The 23,429-nt window shown below is 42.9% G+C and overlaps 2 protein-coding genes across 2 annotated transcripts; one reads left to right on the top strand and one right to left on the bottom strand.

Moving 5' to 3' along the window:
• The first annotated feature begins 290 nt into the window (after positions 1-290).
• calb1 (calbindin 1) lies at positions 291-12,388 on the top strand. The gene is made up of 11 exons (XM_062464919.1): positions 291-505; positions 990-1,066; positions 5,109-5,183; positions 6,101-6,181; positions 6,406-6,462; positions 8,915-8,992; positions 9,201-9,256; positions 9,372-9,411; positions 9,586-9,639; positions 11,461-11,532; positions 12,239-12,388. Exons 1-11 carry the CDS (start codon positions 427-429, stop codon positions 12,350-12,352), a joined length of 783 nt encoding a protein of 260 aa, XP_062320903.1. The 5' UTR covers positions 291-426; the 3' UTR covers positions 12,353-12,388.
• Positions 12,389-15,783: 3,395 nt separating this feature from the next.
• On the bottom strand, positions 15,784-23,409 carry decr1 (2,4-dienoyl CoA reductase 1, mitochondrial). The gene is made up of 10 exons (XM_062464932.1): positions 23,256-23,409; positions 22,486-22,682; positions 22,263-22,320; positions 22,098-22,184; positions 21,678-21,825; positions 19,988-20,087; positions 17,347-17,419; positions 17,095-17,241; positions 16,708-16,770; positions 15,784-16,310 (listed from the first exon to the last, which is right to left on the bottom strand). Exons 1-10 carry the CDS (start codon positions 23,334-23,336, stop codon positions 16,251-16,253), a joined length of 1,014 nt encoding a protein of 337 aa, XP_062320916.1. The 5' UTR covers positions 23,337-23,409; the 3' UTR covers positions 15,784-16,250.
• Between the last annotated feature and the right edge of the window lie 20 nt (positions 23,410-23,429).

The raw sequence follows: 23,429 nt of genomic DNA, 5'->3' as shown, positions 1-23,429 counted from the left end.
ATCTGTAGCAATTACATCTATTTTGGATGTTTTAAATTCCAATCTTTTGTACGACTGAAAAAACGGACTGACGTTGACTAATCTGACTAACCTATGTAAAACTGACTAACCTATGTAAAAGTGCATTTAGAAAAGTTCTTATTTAAATTCAGCTCACATCTCCGTGCGCCCCTGACGCGTGTCAACGTGCTGAGCCCGCGCTACCTGCGGCACACCGGGGCGGCGGGAAGCTGTAGGAGGGGACTTGCGCATTTGGCTCGGTTTCCCGACCTCGGTAGGGGAGGGGGTGACGCCAAAAGATTACCGAGATATTGCGCTCTTTAAATACCGTGTACGGACTGATCAAAGCGTCCTATTCGTTGCAGAGCCTCGGCAAGTCCTGCATTGCTTACCGGTGCGCTCTCGTCCCCAACTCTATTCGGAAACATGGCAAACGCTTACCTGCAAGGAGTGGAGATCTCCGCATCACAGTTTTTGGATATTTTTCACCACTATGACAACGATGGTAAATAATCTTTCAATTGTGGAATATTATGGTATTAATTATTTTGGGGACATCTGCGCCTACCAACATCAAGGATAATTTTGTGCGCTTTAGTTACATTTCAAGAATGAAAGATTAGTTTTGAACTCTTCATGGGACCTCTGTATTCATAGTCCCCCCAACTTTGTACAAGATTGTCAAACCAATAATTCCGTGAACATTAGTCAACTAATGCTTTTAGTTATATCTGAGTGATTTCAATTAACAATGTGACCCCTTTTGGACAAGGACTTGTGTAGTACGTCTGGTAAAAAAGAAAGAAAAAAGAAACGCGTAAAAAAGATGAGATTTTTGTCTATTCTATAACAAAATATTTAACCGTTTACGAAGCATACACATGTTTTATGTGTTTGATGTTTTAAAAATGGTGTCGTGCGTAATGCTCCATCTACATGGTATATGGACACATGTCTTACATGATGATTCTACCTTCTTTTTTTTACAGGTAATGGATATATTGAAGGTAAAGAGTTGCAGAGCTTTATTAAAGAACTTCAGCAAGCTCGGAAACAGGCAGGACTTGTAAGTATTATACAACAGTATAATAGTACTAAACAGATGTGTGCCAACAGGACTGAAAATGAGCAATTAGTGACAGCGAGCCTACATTTTTTCACGGGTGACGTGTCATACAGGGTAGATATGTGTTTCTGGCTATATTTGTAAGCACAGTTCGAAATGGGCTGTACTATGTACTTTGCCGCATTTGCCCATTACATGTGTATGTGTGTGTGTGTGTGTGTGTGTATGTATGTGTGTGCGTGCGTGTGTGTGTGTGTGTGTGTGTGTGTGTGTGTGTGTGTGTGTGTGTGTGTGTGTGTGTGTGTGTGTGTGTGTGTGTGTGTGTGTGTGTGTGTGTGCGTGCGTGCCTGCGTGCATGCGTGCATGCGTAAGAGACAATTGTTGCGTAAGTAAGTAAGTAAGACTTTATTTATATAGCACATTTCATACAAGAATTGTAGCTCAAGGTGCTTTACATAAAATCAATAAAAACAATAATGCAAGACAGAGTTGAGACAGAGAGATGTGTACGTGTGTACACTGTGTGACAGAAAGACAGAGAGAGAGAGAGAGAGAGAGAGAGAGAGAGAGAGAGAGAGAGAGAGAGAGAGAGAGAGAGAGAGAGAGAGAGAGAGAGAGAAAACTACATGTCTGGAATTGTAGCATGGAAAACTATTTTAGTTTGAAATTAGTTTTAATGTGTTCTTTAATGTGGATGTCATTGACAGAGCAGTATTTCCTGACATTACAAAGTGTACTGTATGATTACATATTTCTATTGGGACAGGGTAAGGGTTTGTCTCCTTGACTCATCGAGTATGGCTTTATCAAGTTATTGGATATCAGAAAAGCTGCTGATATAAACTGGCATTGCTTTGTCATGTGGTATTAAAGGTGCCTGATGTTTTGTCTGTATATGGTTAAAAGACCTGCGACTGTAGTTCCATCTTCATATTTCTACTGCACCAGAGAAATGATTTGATGAAAGTGTTTTCCATTTTCTCTGTCTTGTCAACTCGGTTCCCCATAATTAGTTTCTTTTCCGGCCCCAGTTGTGTTGAGACCTGATTAAAAATCCAAAGAGAACCTGTCATTTGGACAATTTTGTTTTCATTCTGACCTTGTTATTTGACATTGGATCATTGGAACTTGTGTTTGTGCCTCAACTCAGCATTTCCTCATCCGTGTTGGACTTAATCCATTCCTTAGCTTAAAGTGAACAGCTGTGAGAAGTGCACTTTCTTGCTTCACATTTGGCAAAGGTTAAACACAAATTTTCTTTTCCATGTACAAGCAATTAGGAAGGACTGCGGGGGAGTCAATTTGGCAGTCACACACAGATCTTTAAACAGGAGTAATGGCACAATGTTTGCCAGTGGCAGATAAACACCTTTTGATTTAGTCTATGGGGAAAGAGTGTTAGGAGTTGATTAAGAAAAATGCCATTCACGCTCAGATTAAGTACCTATTTGTACTTGTATTTGTTATAACTCCCCCATTACAGACCATTGAGAAAACGGTGGATTTTGAAGCACAATCACTTTGCCTGCATTATACGTAAAGAGATCCCAAGATGGCTTCCACTTTTTTGCATTGTCACACCACAGATCAATACAGAGATCATTAATTTGTTTTGAATGATACAGTTTCTTGTACAGTATCTGCAAAACTGGGTTTTCACAGCCGGGACTGATCTGAAACTGCTTGCTAATTCACAGTTTTAGTTTCCCCATTGTGTCATAAATGTTAGCGGATGTAAAAACAATGACTGAGGAATTTGGGGTCAGTATTAATGAGATTAAAGACAATGCCAACAACTCAATGTGTGTAACACAGTCATAGGAATGAATTAATCCAGCAATCAATCAATGGCTCTATTTCCAATAGCTAAAACCTGGTTCTACAGTAAATATGATATTTATGTGAACCTTAATTGTATAAATAAATATACAGAATAAATATGCAATAATTAATTTAAAAGAGCACACATACCTTTGGTTTACATGGAATGAAGAGAATGGCCATCTGACTAGATCACATGATCTCGTTGTGAGGGTCTAGGCTGATGTGAGTATTATGTCATCAAGAGACAACAATGGCATCCATCTTTGATATTATGTCATATTTAAAGTATAAACCTTACCTTACCTTATTGGCACAGCAGATATTATACGTAAATAACAATAACAACATGTCAATTATGAAAAACATCAAATGTAGCGTAGCAGACACTTTTATCCAAAGGAACTTCATACAAAGTTTTCCTTAATTCTCAACTTTATTCTAAAAATCCCAGAAACACAATTTTATTGTAAAATGTCTTGCACAGAGAAATGCACAACATCTGCAGCAGTACAAAGTATGTAGTGGCTTTGTTTGCAAAACCAGCCTTGCACTCCAGTCACCAGTTTTCCCTTAGTGGAGGAAAATTACATTTTATTGATCTCGGGAAGTTATTTGGTCTGAGTTTGGCCAACACTTTTAATAGGGATTAGGGATTTACTTTATTAGTCAGACATCATCGTAGACCAGAACACGAGTACTTACTTTTTAATGGTTTACACTTGAACCAAAGCATTGTTTTTCTATATGTGCTCTTGATAATGACATCCCATTTGAATTTAATCTGTTGGGAAACTTGTTTTGATATTGGGGTTTTTGAAAATACTTCACATACATAAGGATCAAAAGTTATAAATTGTTTAAAAATCAATGCATATTTACATCTGTGAGCTAGCACTGATTAAATGTAGAAGGCACATTGATGGTTCTTACTAAATCTGGGATCTTTAAAAAAGATTGCATTTAAGTAGCAGTAATTTAACTTGACTTTGGGATGCAAACGAGATAAAGTTACAGGCTTGTACTGCCATTTTACCTAGTTATTTGCATTTGTTATCAATGCAATCTGAGAAAGAGGCCATTCATTTTAGATACAGTAGCTATGTTTCCTCTAAACTGTTACAAGAAAGTGCCTCCTGTGAATGGCAATCAATGCGTAGAAACAAACCCTAGGAAACAAATCAAATATGTTGTTTAGCAGTTTAGCCTGTGTTCTTTAGTTGTATTTGTATAATTAGATAGTAAAAATGGTGGAGGTTTACCTCATTCTTAATAGTTTCAATAAACAGGACTATCCTGTTTCTGTTTCACAATGGCTGGTGATGTGTAGGTCTTGAGCTTGTTTCCAAAATGTGATTCTTGAACATTGTGTTTTGTTGTGAAGGATGGATGAAGGATTTTCAACAGTCAGATAATGAGTTATGGATTCTAAGTATGTCGATGAAGTCCATATAAACATGTCATAAAGGCAATGGCTCAGAGATGCTCCCACCCACCTCCCTCCCATTCTCGCTCTCTCTAAAACACATGCACACACACCACACACACACACTCGCCAAAGCAGTGTGTAAGTTCAACTGACAACACAACCTCAAACAGATCATTCGAAGTGGTTTTCTCTAAACCTTCCGCATCACACCTGACCTCCCTCAGCATCACCTCCCTCCCTGGCCTCTCTGGGAGGGAGGTGGTACTCCACATCTTCCCCGTGACAGCACCTGACAGCATCCGTGTCTTGTCAACCCGATTCCATTACACTGACCGTGTCGGCTGCGATCTCCATCCTCCCTCACTCGGTTGCACGCATTACATCACTGTCCTGCTCCCTCCTTGCGGGTTGTGACCAAACCGTGCATACATAATCGCCGCACTGGGTCGCCATCTGTATGTGTGCAGCAGCATGGACTGACCTATGCCAAAACTCTATTAGGATTGTGCTGTGAGGGGTGAAGATTACATAGCGCTAGTCGCTAATCTAATTCACATTGGATAACATAGACTGGCCCATGCAGCATGCTAATAGAGTTTATGAGGACATGAGTTAAGTGTGTCCCTCACCTGCAAGGCAAACTTGTTTCAAGAGTACGTCGGTCCAATGGATATGAAATTAAGTCAGTAGGCTCTTTCTTGTATGTGAAATGTCTTTCAGAATCAAGTGGAATTTTCAAAAGGCTTTTAACCCCACAAGTGTGACATATAATTGTGACATGTTCTCCAACAGGAATTAACTGACCAAATGCGGGCTTTTGTAGATGAATATGAGAAAAATGCGGATGGAAAGATCGGAATTGTTGAGGTGAGTCACGTGTCAGGCCTTTACTTAAACTCGCCTGCCCGGAGCAGGTTCCCTCATGGAGATGCTTCTTAAAACCCACTGGGAATAGTTTCAGATTGCAGGTAATACCTGGGATTGACTTTGCTTCTGAAGCTTCTGTGTCTGTCAGCATGGAAATCTAACCAAAGGCCTTAAAGTGCAAATTAATTTCCCAGCAGCCACCTGAGTTAGTCCACCAGATAAACTGTCACAGGTGTGTTATTTTGCAGCACTATATGAAGATACAATGTATGGGATGTTTAAAGTGCCTTAGAACCCTCAATGTAGAACACAGAAATGATTTACCCACCGCGTTCCAGAATATGGACATGATTCATCTTTCCCCAAAGCTTGTGGAAATGAAAAGAGTATTTCGAGACAAAACTGACAGCCTAGCCATTAGCCATAATGGCTGGTGATATTATGAAGACTGAATGAATTTGAAATGGCACAAGCTTAGCAACAGCAATAGGGTGGATGCGGCGTAATGGCTAATTCCGTTTTCCGTTTATCAAAGTCCTTTATATGCCGAACACTGGTGTTGATCCCAACTGAATTAATGATACCCTCAGAGTACATTATCTTTTAATCAAATTGTACATGTGCTCACATGGATTATGGTATTAAACTGCCACCCATAATCCATTGCAGTGCAGTTTGAGCCATATCCTAGCATAACAGGCATTGACATCAGCTAACAACTTGTTCCTAAAACCTATTACCTGATGTATGCAATCAGACTTATAATACAGTGTTTAAATGGATGTTAAATAATGTTTATAATTTTGTGGCTGCCTCATGCTGGTAAATCCCATCAGTTTGTTAAACTCCTTAACAAGTATGAGAATATTCTTAGGCTTCAGCTAACTGTACCTATACCTTTGAATTTCCTTTCACAGCTAGTCCAAATATTGCCCACAGAGGAGAACTTTTTGTTATTCTTTCGACAACAGTTGAAGTCCTGTACGGAGTTTATGCAGGTAAAATTATATTACCGCAAAGTAAAGAGATTAGTATCAGATTAGATTGTTTTACAGAAGCATGGTGAATGCTGTAAACAGTCTCATTGTGGAGGGCTCTGTAAATAAGGAATGTCATTATGAAAAGTGCTTTGAAGTTATTGAATATACTCAACAAAAAACAAAACTTCTACTTAATACTTTTTCATTAATAAAACCTTTCCTCATTCATTGTCCAATTACAGGCTTGGAGGAACTTTGACGCTGATCATAGTGGGTACATTGAGGCAGACGAGTTGAAGGTAAGCAGTGCATCATGGGGTTTGCAGTTTTGTCTGGCTGACAGGCTGCCTTTAGAAGGGCCTACTCACTGTCTATGATTGCAGTCCTTTCTTTCAGTAATAGAATGGGTTCACAAGTAGCCCCGGGAGGTCAAGGCTCAGCTGGATCGTAACTTGGAATCGCTTTTTCTGAACTTTAGTGTTACCGTTGCTCAGCCTGGTAATTGAAATTATGTTCACGAAGTCTAGGGATTCAAGTTATTCCCACATTGGACCCTCTCTACCCTTAGACCAACATGTCATCCACATACGTCCCTTTCTAACCTTCCCAGAGGTCGTCTCAAAGAAGACGGGGAATGATTAAGCCTTGGATGGCATGTAGACCTTCTCTTCTCTGAGTGGTAAAGAAGAGGGATGAAAATTCCTGAAGCACGTTTAAAGGCCCAGAGGTCAGGGGTTAATTTGTACTGAGACTTCCATCGGCACAGAGTGTATTTCACGCTGGTGCCGCTCTGCTCCAAGTTACGACCCCGCTCTCGTCATATGAAGACCGGGAGGGGATGAAAGGAAGTGGAAATGCCAGGACTCTTAACACGCCAGATTAGTATGTGAGAACCCACGCATTTCCATGTATTTGCATTACACAGAAAAATCTTTTACACTGGTTTAACGGGGGAGATTAAAACCAACGCCTTTGTTTCGGTGCGGAAGTGGTGGTCTGAAGGTCTCGTGGAGGTCTGTGCCTCCCGCTAGTCTTTCACTTGCCTGCAAACCCATGTTAGGCTACCGGACTGGTCATGCTACACTGGTAAAGCGCATTCAAAAATAAATCTATGGAGAACGTTCATGTACCTCGATTTGACATGAATGTGAAGCACTGAACACGCTCCACAGAGATTATTGTGGACATATAATAGGCAGTATCTCTATTAATTAGTGGTGGTCATATATTTTTGTTTTTTTATCTAGATTAATCTCACTGTAATCTTGGCGTTAATCTAGATTAATCTAGATTAAAATGGCTCATTTGAATTCCGCCGAATGCATTCAGAATATGTGTGCTACCCAAATAATGACTAAAGACCAGGGGCTCATCTCCTGTTTGCAAAATGCACCACAAACTGCTTGAGAAAGCTGTTCTACTATGATAATTGGTGATGAAAATAAATTATGTTCAATAAGATGTATTTGTGTTTATTAACTGTTTATTAGATTAGTTAGCTTGGCTGATAGAGCTGTGCTGACGGGCTTGCCTCGGTTGCACTCAAACATCGTAGTTTGACGACGACTCTTCCCCTGCGCTACATCAGTGCTTGGCCCGGCATCTTCCGCATTAGCTAAGGGATGCTTTGCGTTTATGTGGTATTTGAAACTGGAAGAACTCCTACAGTAAACTAATTCCGCATAGCACAAGGTGCAAACAACCCTAGTCTTGTCGAGGTTTCCATTGGGAAGCTTCTTTAAAATACATTTTCCCTGAAGCAAGCCAGGCGGCTTCATAGCTGCATCCATGTTAGTACGTCACGTTTGATGTGATAATTTCATACACAAGGCATACACACAGGTTCGAAGACTCGTTCTCGCCCCCTACAGTGCAATTCGGCTAGGTATACATCCGCGCTAAAATATCAAGGTGAAAGTCATCATAGCTTGCGTAGTATAGACCCAGCTCCCAACCCAACTTTGAGAATAGCTTAACGGCGATATTTTTTTTATCGCCCGATAAGAGTCTCGCGTTAACGCCGATAACGGCCCACCACTACTATTAATACATGGAACACATAACAGAACACCTCCATACCTGAACATACTAACAAACAAATAACAGACGTCAAGCGTCGTTGGCAAATCCTTATTTGGATGATTTAGAATCAAATACATTCATGTTTGATTTGAGCACATCAGTCGCACTTACATTGACACACCATAAACCTTTTAAAAACCTCACCCAAAGATTTCAACATGTATGCAATGTTTGAAATGCATACATAACATCTGAAAGTCATTGCTGACAACACTAAAGTGAGCAGCTGTCAGCTTCACTGGTTTGAAAATGATGACAATCTGTCACTACTGGCTAAGACCGTCACTGCATGGCAGCTGCTAATGAAGGACTACTAGTGAAGGTGTCACACAGCTTAGCTCTGTCTGCAATGCAGTGTGTCTACATCTATTATGCTGCCAAGATTTCTGCATTGTGTACTGTAAATGACACAGTTCATGAATGAGATGAGAAGTCAAGAAATCATTTAGAAAGGGGTGCATGCGTGTGTGTGTTTTAATGAAGACAGGACTTGATCCAAAAGAATATGGATCTTATAAATCGTTGTCTCAGGCCGATGATGGAATGAAGATGAAGCGACTGTTTAGTTAGTTTGAAATATGTTCAATGATTGGTGGGAATGTACCATTCTCATTGATGGCAAACTCTAACTGTTGTTAATGTTCCTTCCTTTTTAATGTTCTTTTCCAGAACTTCTTGAAAGATCTGCTTCAGAAGGCAAAGAGACCGTATGATGAAAAAAAGCTTGAGGAATACACACATGCCACAGTAAGGGGCCAGTGTCTCTAATGAAACTGGCTGTACTGTAGATTAATTCTGTTGAAGTGCTTCTAAACATCAACTCATCATAAGCTTGGCGCAAATTCAGTAGATCAGTTCTGCATTTTGGGATTTTAAATAGTCATTAGGGGCAATCAGCCTCCAACTTGACAAATCCTCACAGTGGTTTATGGACTTTTTCTTTTTTGTCTTTCAGCTCAAAATCTTTGATTCAAACAATGATGGGAAGCTGTGTTTGGCAGAAATGGCCAGGTCTGTTTGAAATATAACTATAGATATACACATATATATAGTCAAGTCTATTGTGCTGTTTATACTGTTCTCACAGCATGGTTGACAAGGTAATTTTCTTCCTTTTTTTTTACAGGCTGCTACCGGACGAGGAGAACTTTCTGCTCAAGTTTCAGGTTGGTGGTTATTTTCAGAGCACATCTGAGAGGGAACCAGGGACATCAGATTGACCTTGACTCAGCAGTCTCTGCACAACCGCTCCCCCCCCCCCCCCCCACAACCACTCTGCAACACACACACCTCTTTCCTTTCAATGACTTGTCCTCTATGCTGTCTGCTCACATCCACAGGGGGTAAAGATGGCAAGAAAAGAGTTCAACAAGATCTTCGAGTTGTATGACCAGGTGTGTTTCCTAAGAAGCAGTTGAGTGTCATTTTGATTTGCGTGATCCGCATGCCACCGTCAGGTTGAAAACCTCTTAGAGAGGGACTTGGTGGCTGTAGTTCACGCTACACTGCATCCCTCCTTCTCTATTCATCTGTTTCCTTCTGGGTGCTATTGTCTTTGGCATCTTCTCTTTCTTTCTTTCAATGATTGCTCCCCCCTCCCTCCCCACCTCCTTTTTTTCTCCATACATCTCTCTTCAGAACATTTGTATTCACAGTGACTATCTACTGCTTGGCTGACTCCCCTGTTCCAAACTCCTTCACTCCCACAGCATCTCTCGGTAGCTGCCCCTCACCTCCCGCAGTCCTTCATCCCCGTAGCGTTCTTTCTGTCCATCTCTACCTCTCTGCCCGTCACACTCTCCTCCGCATCACTCCACATTTCTCCCTTTCTTCTCGGCCCCTCTCTGTCCTTCTCCACTACTTCATTTCCACACGGCCCATATCGGCTCCCTGCGTTCTCTCCCTTTCTCCCTCCCTCTCCCTCCGTCTCTCCTCCTCCCTTCTACCTGTATGTCCTCTCTCCCGCTTTCCTCTTGGTATTTTCCATACCTCCCCCAAATCCTGATGTCCACCTTTTCCTAGCATTTTCTTTTTTCCCCTCCCTCTCTCGCCATTCCCTTCGTGGCTGTGATCCCTGGCAACTCCCTCTCTCCCATGGTAGTCACTGTGATGCATATTGATTGACAGGTTCATGTTGCCCAGGCGGGCAGGAGGTCTGGGCCTGTCTGATATGTGAACAGCCAGACAGGTAATTGGTGAAGGAAATGGCAACGCATTCATTAGGCTTTAGAGCTCAACTGGGTAATCTGTCTGTCGGTGGCTGGCTGGTTACCTGGCAGCATGTTGATCGTGATTTAGCATTTGTTTTAAGTCTGAGAGCATGCATGCAGATGCAGAGTTTGGCACACAAGGTTGAAAGACTTGGAATATTAGAGGTTCCATGCTGCTGACAGGTTTCCAGAGAGTTGCACCTTCTAAAGTTGCTCTTACTGCCAAGATGGAAGAATTTTTGCCAGCAGCTCAGTTAATTTGTCCACTTTATTCTGAATGAAAAATGTGTTTGAGATAGAGCAGGTTTTTATTTAGCTCCCCCTCCCCTCCCCAACACACACACACACACACACACACACACACAAGCACCACCAACACATCAAAACAAAAGGGTTTGACAGATCCTATCATCCAATGAATGAGCTTCAAGGTCATACTTTGGGCACATTCCAGAAGAGTCCAATGAAGAGGTATCTTTGATTTACCAAACTGGCCATGCAAGAGGTTGAACAAATGATCCATGAACAAATGTAGACATAACCACACAAAAGGAAAACATTTCCCCACATTTTTCAATTCAGAACAGAATAGGAGAGCAGATTCCCCATAAGGACAAACAATGAGTGCATTCAAAAACACACATCTGCTCATTAAGACTATTGTTTAGTGTGTTTATTGTGATTAGGGTTTTGAGAGGCGGCGTGTCATTTCAATGACGCTGCGTGCCAAACCAATGCTCAACGCCTCCCTTGAGGCCGCCATGAACCGACGGGAGGCGAGCCGCGCCAAACGTCTGGCCCCACAGATGAAAGGAAATGGCTACTAAATGGTGTGACTGTGCGTTTCCCGTGTGCGTGCGCCGATGTGGTCATGGTTGTTTACCTTCCTCCGTTGGTGGCTTTGCTCTGTCTGTTTATCTCACTTTGAAATTTCCACTCTTCCTCCCTCTTTCTCTCTGTTGTTTCCTACACTAATTTTCTTCTTTCTGTCTCTGAACTTCCCAGGATGAGAATGGCTACATGGATGAGAACGAGCTTGATGCTCTCCTGAAAGACCTGTGTGAGAAAAACATGAAGGTGAGTCCTTAAAAAACTGGCTCACATTCACACTAAGGTGAGAAATAGTATGAGATGCTTGTGAACAACCGATTATATGTATTTGAAAGGAATGTGAAAAAGGAATGAGACAGCATGGTTCAACTTAAAAGTTTAGCTTTAAGAAGCTTAGCACCCCTATAAACTAGGGTCGATCCCAAGAAGCGCTCGCTTTTATATATAACAAACGAAAAATTGCTGTTGTTTGTTGACCATAGTAAGGAACAAATAAAAGTCATTTTCAAATAAACCAATAAGTGTGTTCTAGAACTGGTGTTCTGATGCCCAAACGTTCCTTAATTTTCCAACACCACCACCACCACACATGCACACACATACACACACACACAGAGATGACACCAATGTAAAATGCTTTACAAGAATTTATTTTCTCAGTCCACGACAGCTGACTTTTAAAAATAGTTTGCCAAACATTAATATGTCAGGGCCATTATGTGAGGCCACAAGGCCAAGGTTAACTCCCTCAACCTTTTTGTGAAATATTTCGCTCAAGTCAGTAAGATTTCTACCAGCTAAGCTTTTGGGTAAGCAGCAGTTAGACTATCTGAAAGCCAGCGACTTTATGGGCTGGGTATTGACATGTAAAAGCAGCTTTAAAGTAATGTGCTACAAAGCCAGTGGGATGAAGAGATGCCTTTCTACATGGGATGCTTGTTTTCTCCAACAGGTGCTGGAGGTCAGCAAGATCCCCTCGTACAAGACTGCCATCATGGCGCTATCGGACGGAGGCCGGCTGTACAGGACGGAGCTGGCGCTCGTTCTCTGCGCCGACGACATCTGAGACAAAACACAACAAATCCCCTTGGCTTTTCCCCTAAACCACACCCACATCCACTTCTCCCCCCCCCCCCCCATTCCTCATTCCTTCCACTCGTGAAGTGTGTAAAGATATTATATAGCTTGGAATTCCCAGGATGTAGGATGTGTTTTTCTGTTTCTTTTGTCTTTCGTTTTGGAGAAATCAGTAAATTTGCCTGCGACAGCGTGTAGGTAGGTAAGGTCAATTATTGGAGAAATTGGGTGGCACATACTTTTCCAACCTGTTGTTTCTATACTGTTTGTAAATGTACAGATTTTGTAAACGATGAGATTGATACCACAATTGAAAGTCCCTGTACTTTGACCTGTCTATACTCCATCCCCTCCAGTGGTTAAGATTGTTGCCTCTCATTGGCTGACGGAGTGGGTGTGGCTCGTTATAACCAATCGCAACACAGTTTAATCTCCTTCCCCAAGTGGTTGAAATGTAAAGAAAAAGAACGACCACCCCCAGTTCACCTATTAGCATTAATAAAAACTCTAACAACACTCCTGAACTGGTATCCGAAGCAATAATACCTTACGAAAAAAATTCTGGAATGTTGTGCATGGAAACAAAATATAGGAAAATGGCAGATATATTGTGGAAAAAAATTGTGAGCCAAATTTGAGCTTTATAATCTTTTTGCGGTGCATGTTAGTTGCTGAAGACTGGCTACATACGGAGCCACAACTAAGATCCTAGCACATATATCTGTAGCCTGACCCCCTGTAACCTTAGACCTGGCCCTGAGTAGGACCACCATGCCAGTCTCTGATTCATGGACCTTTTTTTTCTGCACTGTAAACAACGCCATGCCCCACACACTGGGCACCAGGAACACTGTGTATGATGTAATAATAAATAAAAAAAACTACCTGAAAACCAATGCTGTGTACTCTGGTCTGTCACTACCTCACACCCCTGCAGTGACCATGTGCCATTTCCTCATTTCAATTAAAAAGATCTATTTTCTGATGTCGAGTGTATAGAAGCATAGACACACTAGAACATTCACCCTGGCCAAGATTAATATCTACATGTGCTTTATTCCACCATAAAACATGCAAGCCAAGTCACATTTCACCACCATTTCATACTACATAAAAAACAATTCAAAAATACTTGTCATACTCATATCAACTTGTCAAATTTCAGTTAGAGTGAAGTCAGCACCAAAGATTCACAGGTTGTTCCACAACACAGCCAATTGAAGGTTAATAGAGAAGAGTTCCGTGACAGATAAAGGTGAAGTGTCAGACACAAATCCTTGCATCAAGTCTTGGAAGAGAGGAAGTAGAGAATTGCCGAAGTGTTCTCTACATGCGGTGTGAGTAAAGACAGCTGGATGATTTTATCTTATAATTGGGCAGCTTCTGGCCTCTCAGAGCTGGCGAATGTGCGATGGCTTATCGGGACGTCAGCTAAAGTGTGCGCTAGGGGTAAACGTGTGTGTGTGTTCCACCTCAAGGCAACCACAGAGAAGTTCGAGGGAAGAGCAGGTGAGAAAACGGAAGGATTAGAGGGACTTCTCATTATCATTATTTAAAATGATTTTTGATATATTTATATCAGACGCTTTTGTGATGTGTTTGTAGAACAAACGTGTGTATGGGGAAGTCAATCCTCATGGACCTTATAAAGTCTGCCAAAAAAATACTGTCCCTCTTGATGATTGTATTATGGTAAGTCTGATACAGCAACACACTCACACGCAGATGAAATTGAACACAGTGACCGAGCATTTGGAGCTTGAGCGCTCTGTGTGGGATTGAAAAGACAACATCTCTGTCGTGGCCGCTTGGCGCGTGTCCTCTACCATCAGACACTGTGAAGCAACCCCTCTCCACTCCGCCTCCCAGAGAGGATGGCTGGAGCATGCCGGGGGAACAGAGGAAATGTGACCTGACAATCCAAAACCGGCTCCACTGAAAGGGGAAATACTTCGACAACAGCAGAAGGGAGAGGGTAGTGGTGGGGGAGGGGGTGAAAGAGGAGGGACGACAGGCTGGGGGGATGTGATAAGGTAAGGAGGAGTGCGTGGATGAGAGGAAGTGAAAGGGTGAATTCTTGGACAAGGAGGAGGAGTGGACAGGATGATTTGAAAAGCAGAGGGAAAACGGAAAAGAAAGGACGAAAGAGAAGTACAGACAAGGAAAGATGGGTGACTGGAGAGCGTGTGTGGCCATGGCGTGCTTAGCATGGCACCCTTGTAGCACAGGGCGGTGGCACGGTGCCAAAACATCAGACCGTTTGGGCAAGTTATCCATTCAGGCCTGACAGAGAGACAAGGTCTTCTTATGTTTGTTGACGTATTCACTCAGTATGCTGTGAGGCACAGAAAACAAACCTACACCAGCATTGGTATTAAAGCCAATCTGTTAATTGAAAATCCCCATTCAAGGTGCCATCTTTGATAAGGGTATTGGAATAATGCTGTTGTCTCCCTTGATGTCAGCCACTTCAATGAATCACATTGATTGGTCAATGATTGAGAAATGTATGAGAAAGGGTTTGTAAATTATATAAAATATATTTTAATTAGACATATGGTTGGTACTACAGTACACAATTGTACAGAATCCAAGACCTTTTACCTTTAAATTCATTACTGGAAGTAGTCTTGACAAATTTAAACAAACAATGTTCAAAGTCTTACTATATTTCCCTATTAAACAACATAGAGAAGCATATTTGATATACTCTACTCAAAGTCCTAGGACTCAAAATGTGACCTTCACAGGCCAGACACCAAGGCACCAATGAGGACGGACATTCTTCTGACTCTTGAAATCATTTCTTCCTTAAGGAGGGCTGCATCCTCAAAATTGTTTCCATTTAACAAGAAATAGCATTTCACGTGTCTCCTGATGTAACAAATGTCCTGTATGTCTTCAATCAATTCTCAAAGTTTAAAAACAGCACTGGAACTCAACAGGGTTGATGCAAAGTGTTATATTCGTCCTCAGGTAACAAAGATTCCCAATAGAACAGTGTGTGATCCTGGGATCAGACTGAAATTTCACTTTTATAGTCTTCTCCCCATTGTATGGTAATATGGTACGATATTTGTTGGTTACATATACATTAGGCATTATTCCCAGTGGGTCCATTGTCTTAGGGGATTCAAATTACAGGTATTTTCCTTCATAGACAAATCTCCCAATTTAGGCCCTCTATGACCTTGAACACCCAGCTGCACTAGGCTCCTGGGCGTATGGCCACAAATATGTCTCATAAGTTATAGCATTATAAGCTATGATATAGCATAGTTATAGGCTTCCTGGTTCTTTATGAAAGCACATGTTTTTCTCATCCCTTTTTGTGTTTTATTTCTTCTGCCATTGTTTAGGGATAACAATAATCAGCCAACAACTTTGCATCTGGTTTCCAATAATACAACATATACCAAAAAGTGATTACAAGTTTCATAAGTCCATAATCATTACCCATCTTCATAATTACAACAGTATGATGTTCACTCCCAGTTCTGTAATACTTAAACCACATAGACACACTCGGGTAACACGGGGTTAGGAGGTCCTGCTCTTAATTCTTCTGAAACAATCCAAAAATGTAAAACCCTTTAATGTCCACTTCCAAATAGCACCCTCAAGTAAAAAAACATGTAGTATTAGTGTATTACTACTGATGCATCATGTCGTACACCATGAAGTTACATACAGCTTCACAGATCTGCCCTGATGGAGCGCAAGGTCGTTTCTGAGATAAGGTTGAGTTGAGGTTGAGCACAAACGGTCTGGAAGTGTGTGTGTGTGTGTGTGTGCGCATGTGAGTGCGCATGTGTGTGTCAGATTGACGGGACAGGTGAGACAACACAGAGGCTGGAGGTCTTGTATTCCCGTCTCCACTTCACAGCCTAGGATCCCTTGGTGCCTCTAATCATGGCCTCCATCATTGCCCACTGCTCACTGGTAACCTGATGCACGGACACAGACGCACAAACAGGCAGTTGAAATGGAACACTTAACCGTGCTGCATCCATGAGTCAGATGAACTACTTTGCAAGAAATGTAAATAAATCCAACAAACCATGTTTCAGTGGCCAATAAGAAGCACAAATCTATCTAAAACACATGGCCTTACCTAAATAAAACAACAATTCAATGTGCCACCCAATTTCAATTTCCCTCTTAGACAGCAGGGTCACGGTAAGAGGACGGGATAGGTTCCAACGGTGAAACAAGCAGTGCTTCAATGGTTAACCCTCTGCATGGTTGCCCCCTTTTGGCAGTTGAGAAAAAGCCCCTGTGGGGTCCAGTTCTCCTCTGGGAGGTGAACAGTCGGTTTCAGTCGGAGCGCTTGAGGAAACGCACCTTCGTCAGCTCGTTGAACTCCCCGGCCATGGATACATACTCCCCTCCATCCATCCTGATGATCTGAAACATTGGGAAAGTTAGCTGGAGATGAGAGGAGGGAGGAAGCACACTGGAATGGCCCTTGTGAAGTGCTGTATCTGGGTGTAGTCATCTGGTGACAACTGGACACTAGGGCAAACGTAATTAGAGTGACATGTGCGTGGTCTTGAGTCTTGGTAAACTAGGGCGTCCGTGCATTAGAGAGAAGTCCTGTCATTCCCAGGTTTGGTTATGTTGCTGAGCTGCAGGCAGCTAACTTTAGGAGGAACCATTGGGATCCATTGTGTGGTGAGCTTATCTCAACAAATGAACCACTCATCACACATGCTACACACACACACTAACCGCTCCAGACACCCAGCTGGCGTAGTCACTGCAGAGGTACGCTGCCAGGTTAGCGATCTCGCCAGGCGTGCCCAGTCTCCCTGTGGGGATCCTCCCGATCATGGACTTCTCAAACATGCCTGTCGGGTCCAGACGACTGAAGGCTCCCTGCACAGAAAACGTTGCAAAAATAAATAAATGATATTATAAAAAGGAACACTTACATTTTAATATACATAACTGGTATTTATTTTGTGATAGAACAAGTCTTACTTTTGTTCGAATTGGGCCAGGTTGAATCACATTGAACCTCATACCGTAGCGTCCCCACTCTGCAGCCAGAGACCTGGAAGAAAAAAAACATCAGGTCTGCCGTTTCAGCCCCATGACCCATTAAGAGGCACTATAACACTAGCACAAGAAGCAACTTTAACTAATCCTACAGTTCGGCCGCAGCAGTGGCAGAGCAGTACTGTAGCAGTACTAACAAGGCTGCAGTAGTGTGACCAAGTAGGACCTCCCTTGTTATCTTATCTTCCAGAAAGCTCTAGAATCCCATATACAGTATGGCTGGATTAGGGGAGCTTTTTTTGGACTGTAACCACATAACAAGGGAGGGAGTCAGATGGCTGAGCGGTGAGGGAGTCGGGCTAGTAATCAGAAGGTTGCCAGTTCGATTCCCAGCCGTGCCAAATGACGCTGTGTCCTTGGGCAAGGCACTTCACCCTACTTGCCTCAGGGGAATGTCCCTGTACTTACTGCAAGTCGCTCTGGATAAGAGCGTCTGCTAAATGACTAAATGTAAATGTAACAAGGGATTCCTTCTCCTCTCTCGGAGGGGCTGAGGTACAGCTGCTGTACCTGGAAATAAAAATGCTCTGCGAGTTCCTGATAACTTCTGGCGAGTAAAAAAAGCTGCGGTGTGAAATAAGAGGCGCCGGAGGAGTTTTTCCAGGCATGTTTGTGTTCTTTCAGGAGTGGCACAGTGGGGGCAGGCGAGGAGGAGGAGAACGAGGAGTAGAAGGGTTGAAATTGATTCGTCCTCCTCCGGTTTCTTGAAACCTGGGCAGACGCTTAAAAAAAAAAAGACAAATTGTAATGAAAGAATAGGATCTAAAAATAGCCCCTTTTTCTCTCTCGCCTCTGGGATGCCTGGCCACAATAAATGAACCAGAAATTTGGCGGCGGCTGCCATCGTTTAAAATAAAAAGGGTCATATTTTTAGGGTGAGCGATTTCATATGGTTCCATTATATAAATATATATAAAGAAACAATTCTCCAAATGGCAAAAAATAAAAAGTAGTTTGATGGGGTGGCGTCATGTGGCTCATCTTCCTAGCATGTGACTGTGTCCTCTGTAGGTAGATTCATAGCAATGGCTACAGTGTTCTTGTTTTCTCTGTTTCCATAAGCTCTGTTCATGCTTGAGCGCGCCTGTGTTTACGTCTGTCGATGTGTGTTGCCACGTACGGTGCGCGTATCCAGATGGTATGCTTTCGCCTATCAAGGGTACATGATCTTCGTGGGTTGAACCCTGTATCTTGTGTCAGCGTACACGTGCAGATAAGGAGTGCCTGTGGGGGACACTTAAGACTTCTATGTAACAGTGTTGCTTCTATGAAACGACCAAGCTGTAGTGCACCAAGCTACGCCTGACAAAGCCAACCCGGGTGTGCTGTCCACTGGACCAGAGGAAGGGATGTGTGCGTGTGTGTGTGGTGCGGGGGGGAGGTTGTTCTAGACTCTCAGAGCATATTATACGTCCGCAACACACACACGCGCACTCAATCAACAACGCACTGAGCCGTATCGAGCGCATCAAGGGATGGAAAGGGACACGATTTTGAGAGACGTGCCATTTCCCGACCGCTTCCTCATCCCTTTTCTCCCGAGTCTATGGGCAAACCTTTTTATATCATTAACTCTCGTCTGTGGGGTTGATGGCAGCAGATATTGAGCAGGGGCCAAAGCCCTTGGAGCTTCATTAAGAAGGTTTATTCTTCCTTCGACGAGAGGAGGGGGCGTTCCTTTCTTCACATGAAAGGTGTCGGTCTCATTCAGGTTTTTAATGAGTTTCCCTCTCGTTCCGAGTGCGTGAGCGCGTGAGCGCGCGTGCGCGCAACCACAAACCCATGTATAGCTCACACACACAGGTCAAGAAAATGATATGCACACGCACTCATGAATGGGATCACAAACACTCAATTTACACACAGATGTGTGCATGTATAGATGTGCTTGTGCGCATGCGTACACAGACACACAGCTCTAATTCATCTTCATTATTGGCCAAATCTCTCTGGAGGGGGATCGGGAGAGCGTGCCACACTGTAATGTTAATTAAATGTTCCTGGACCTTCGTTATGCTAATGACTGCTTCTCTTTAAAAATGCATTAGTGTTCACAAGGCATGTGACACGAGCCAGACATTCTTTTTTTCAAATGAGATTCTACTGAGTAGCTGTGTCTGCCGTCTCCTAAAAGCAAAACCCTCACAGAAACGATGTGATAAACAAGCTTGGTTTACAATTACAATGAAGTTTACATCAAGTCGTTTTTTCTATTTGCTTGTCAAGACATTTGAACTCATTGTGACTGAAAGCCCTGACCAGCACTTGAGAAGGCTGGGTGAAACCATTTCCATAATGCTGACACCTCTCCACATCTTGTCAGGAAACATGAAACTACTCTGGAAGCAAATCTGTTTGGGAATTTACACTATCTGACAGTACAAACAGAATCTGTTAGCCAAAAGGAACAAGAAGCTTCACCTGGATCCCTACAAGGCTACACTGACCATATTCAATACTATAACATTTGACTATAGTAGTTGAGAGAGGCCTACTATATAGGGATATGAGGGGGGGGGGGGGGGGAGACTAATCATAGGTTGGCCTGATAGTTAATACGTACGTGCACAGGGTCTCTACTCCTGATTTTGCGGCTGCGCTGGGTACCACAAACCCAGAACCGGACTCGGCGTAGATGGTGGTGATGGCCAGGAATGCAGCACCTGCAAACACACAGGACGCAAGAATTGTATGCATTCCAGGAATAGGTGAACTGTCAACGTGCCAGCCTATGGTCAATAGTCAATCCAAAACTCATTGAATGTCACTATGATGGAGAGGCCGGCATTTTCAAAGTTAATATCTAAACTACCACAGGTCTGGTGATTTCAAACTGGTCTGGGAACAGCAGTTATCCCAAGAGTTAGCCCACACTGTCACGGAGAGTTCAATACAACGCTTTATCGCACATGGGTCAGATTACACTGTAATAGATTTGAGGAATGATTCAGGGTTATTTCAAGATCGATAGAACAAATGAAACCACTACACGTGCAATGAATAACAAGAAGGAGTTATTTTGTTCCTCAACAGATTATTGAATCTAAACCTGGGGAAGGGAGACACAATAACACTCTAAGGCTGAAAGGACTTGTGTCAGCACCATGCCAATAGCACTTGGACTTCGATGGATCGTCATGGTGTTGGATACCAGTTGTGACGACATAAGGCCCTCAGCGTGAGAGCACGTTTCTGCTTTGGTGTTCCACGCTAACTGTTTAATTGTGATTTGACTAATTGCAGGGTTTGGGGCAGAGAGAAGCAATCAAAGATCGGGAGACGGGGGTCAGATGGCTGAGCGGTTAGGGAGTCTGGCTTTTAATCAGAAAGTTGTTGGTTCGATTCCCAGACGTGCCAAATTACGTTGTGTCCTTGGGCAAGGCACTTCACCCTACTTGCCTCGGGGAGAATGTCCCTGTACTTACTGTAAGTTGCTCTGGATAAGAGTGTCTGCTAAATGACTCAATGTAAATGTAACTTGCCAACGTCGAAGCATAACAGTGCACGTGTTCCAGTGCAGCCCCCCCATCCTACCCTCTTACTCTTACTATGAATAAAAAGAAAGAGAGAGTGAGTGAGGACACACAAAGCCAAAATAAGCTTGGGGCAAAGGAGGCAGAGGACCGGCGGTTCTCCTGTGGTTCTTCATGTTCCACTTTTGTGGATGGAGACTGGGTCGTCAAAGAGTAACGGGACGGAAGAGAACAACATGGACACATTCCCACAAATAAAATAAAAGTACACGCGCTGGAAGTACTAGACTAGACTGAGAAGTGTGTTGTTGTGCACACTGGAAAGAAGCATGAGCTTGAGGCTGTGATCCCAAGGGGAAATCTCTACTCCCCCCTGGTGGTAAAGGTGAGCATTACATCCCAAGGAGTCTTTTATTAAAAAGGGGTTGGCCTCCTGCAGTGTTTTTCAAACCTGGGCCCAGGAGACCCCCTGCCTTGCATGTTTTAGATGGGTATTAATGGGTCGTTATCAGGCATGTGCAGACGTTGATGAAATCATTCATTTGAATAAGGTGTGTCGGAAGACGGAAACATTCAGGATTGAGAAACACTTGCCTTCTGGTTTCAAAAACGGATGTTTACTCTCTTTAGCATCTCTCATGAACCCTTCATGATACTTTATGACTTTTCACAGACTAGCCTACATGTAAAAAGGATACCAGATCATCAGAGAACGTTTGTACTTTCTTTTCTTTTTTTTAAGTTCCCCAGTGCTTTACCAGACACAAAATGGCGGCCCACCTTTCTCGGCCTTGATGAGCCTCTTGCCCAGCTCCAGGGTGACGAAGGCCGTGCCGTTGAGGACGATGTCGGTGATGGTCTTCCAGGCGTTGGCGGACAGCTTCTCTGTGGGGGATATGAAGTTCCCTGCGGCGTTGTTGATCACAACCTGAGAGCCAGGACACCAGAGTAATAAGGAAGTACACAATTTCAGAGCTACTGCATTTCTTAAGACCATCAAGAACATCAGCACTAAGAGGAGAATATAGGTATGGTATGTAGAATATAGGTAGTCATTCAAATCGTTTTCAAATCTTCAAACAAAACGACAGGAAGATGACCAAAAAAATATACATGTTTGCCTGAAATAGAAATAGCCAGAGATACCAAGAACAGAAGACAAAACATGAGCATGTGTGTAGAGGCTGTGAGTCCACGTACGTCAGGGAGACCAGCCACCTCCACCAGTTGGTCCACAGCAGCCTCAATGGACTTGGGGTCTCTCACATCACACTGGACAGCATGGACCTGGGCATATAGCATGTATCAAAACCTACTAAATATATGTCACGATTAAGACTGATAGTCCAAATATGTGGGCCGTACCTTATTTCCTGTCTGACTCGTGATTTCCTCTGCTGTCTTTTTCAAAACATCCAGTTTTCTAGGGGAACCAATTTCTAGTTAAACACATTACAGTAAACCTTAAACGGTGAATTGGAGGATATGCTGAAAACATAGGACATTCTATATGTACCAATATATATATATATATATATTCTATGTACATTCTTGGGGAATAGTCAAACACCAGACACTGTCAACCCACCTGCTTGCAATGACACACTCTGCCCCAAGTGCAGAAAGTGTGGTGGTCATGCCTTTGCCCAAGCCAGTGCCTCCTCCAGTGATGAAGGCCACTTTGTTTTTGTAGGTCCCTGGCAGCAGCATGGAGCCCTCTGACGGAGGGAAGAATTTAGCCTGAGGTCCGCTCTGATACAAGGCATGGGACCCATTGCTGAACAACTGTGGAAGACAAGGATATAAAATGAGAAAAAGTCCCCCTACTTGCTCTATCTGTTTGTTTGTGTTTGTGTTTGTGTGTGTGTGTGTGTGTGTGTGTGTGTGTGTGTGTGTGTGTGTGTGTGTGTGTGTGTGTGTGTGTGTGTGTGTGTGTGTGTGTGTGTGTGTGTGTGTGTGTGTGTGTGTGTGTGTATGTGCGGCCAACATTCTTGCCTTGGAATGCACGTTTTTTGTTGTTGTGGTACGTTACCAGCCCCTAAACTTTTACCAAATGAACTATTAGTTTTGGCGTGGGTGAGCTTACAAGTGTTCCTCAACCAGGTCAGGGCAAATGGGTGAAAGTTGGAGGTGATTTAATGCTTGATACATGCAACATGAATGTGTCCATTTTGCATGCATACATGCTTTGTAATAAAGGAAATGTATAGTCAGTGTATTAAATTACATTTCCCCAAGTTTCTACCTGTGCTAACCACATAGCGTTACTAGGTAGCTAATTAGGAAGAGTTTGTAATCCCGCAGTGCTGTCTAGCGTCTTACAACATTAAATGTGGTGCCTGAATTTGTCCCACTTACCCGACTGTTTAAAATGCACCTTAAAGATAAAGTTAATTCACTTTTAACTGTTGAAATGCGTCCAAGCAGAAAAGACGACATGGTTAACACTTAAATAACCTTTGTCCTAGTTTCCGGCATGTGAGAGAATAGGCGTGTCGTTTTGTCTTGAACAAGACCGTAAGAGGTAAGATC

This window comes from Osmerus eperlanus, chromosome 7 (genome assembly GCF_963692335.1).
Source record: "Osmerus eperlanus chromosome 7, fOsmEpe2.1, whole genome shotgun sequence".
In the NCBI taxonomy this organism is placed as follows: Eukaryota; Metazoa; Chordata; class Actinopteri; order Osmeriformes; family Osmeridae; genus Osmerus; species Osmerus eperlanus.
Note: the sequence above shows the minus strand (reverse complement) of the source record. Positions and strands in the feature narration are given on the sequence as shown.

Coding starts and splice junctions, on each gene's coding strand:
- calb1 (XM_062464919.1), top strand. CDS start 427: ATGGCAAACGCTTACCTGCAAGGAGTGGAGATCTCCGCATCACAGTTT. Junction 506..989: donor TCACCACTATGACAACGATG/GTAAATAATCTT, acceptor TTTTTTTTACAG/GTAATGGATATATTGAAGGT. Junction 6,182..6,405: donor CCTGTACGGAGTTTATGCAG/GTAAAATTATAT, acceptor GTCCAATTACAG/GCTTGGAGGAACTTTGACGC.
- decr1 (XM_062464932.1), bottom strand. CDS start 23,336: ATGTCGTCTTTTCTGCTTGGACGCATTTCAACAGTTAAAAGTGAATTA. Junction 22,321..22,485: donor GAGTGTGTCATTGCAAGCAG/GTGGGTTGACAG, acceptor TGGTTCCCCTAG/AAAACTGGATGTTTTGAAAA. Junction 16,311..16,707: donor AGTTCAACGAGCTGACGAAG/GTGCGTTTCCTC, acceptor TCCGTGCATCAG/GTTACCAGTGAGCAGTGGGC.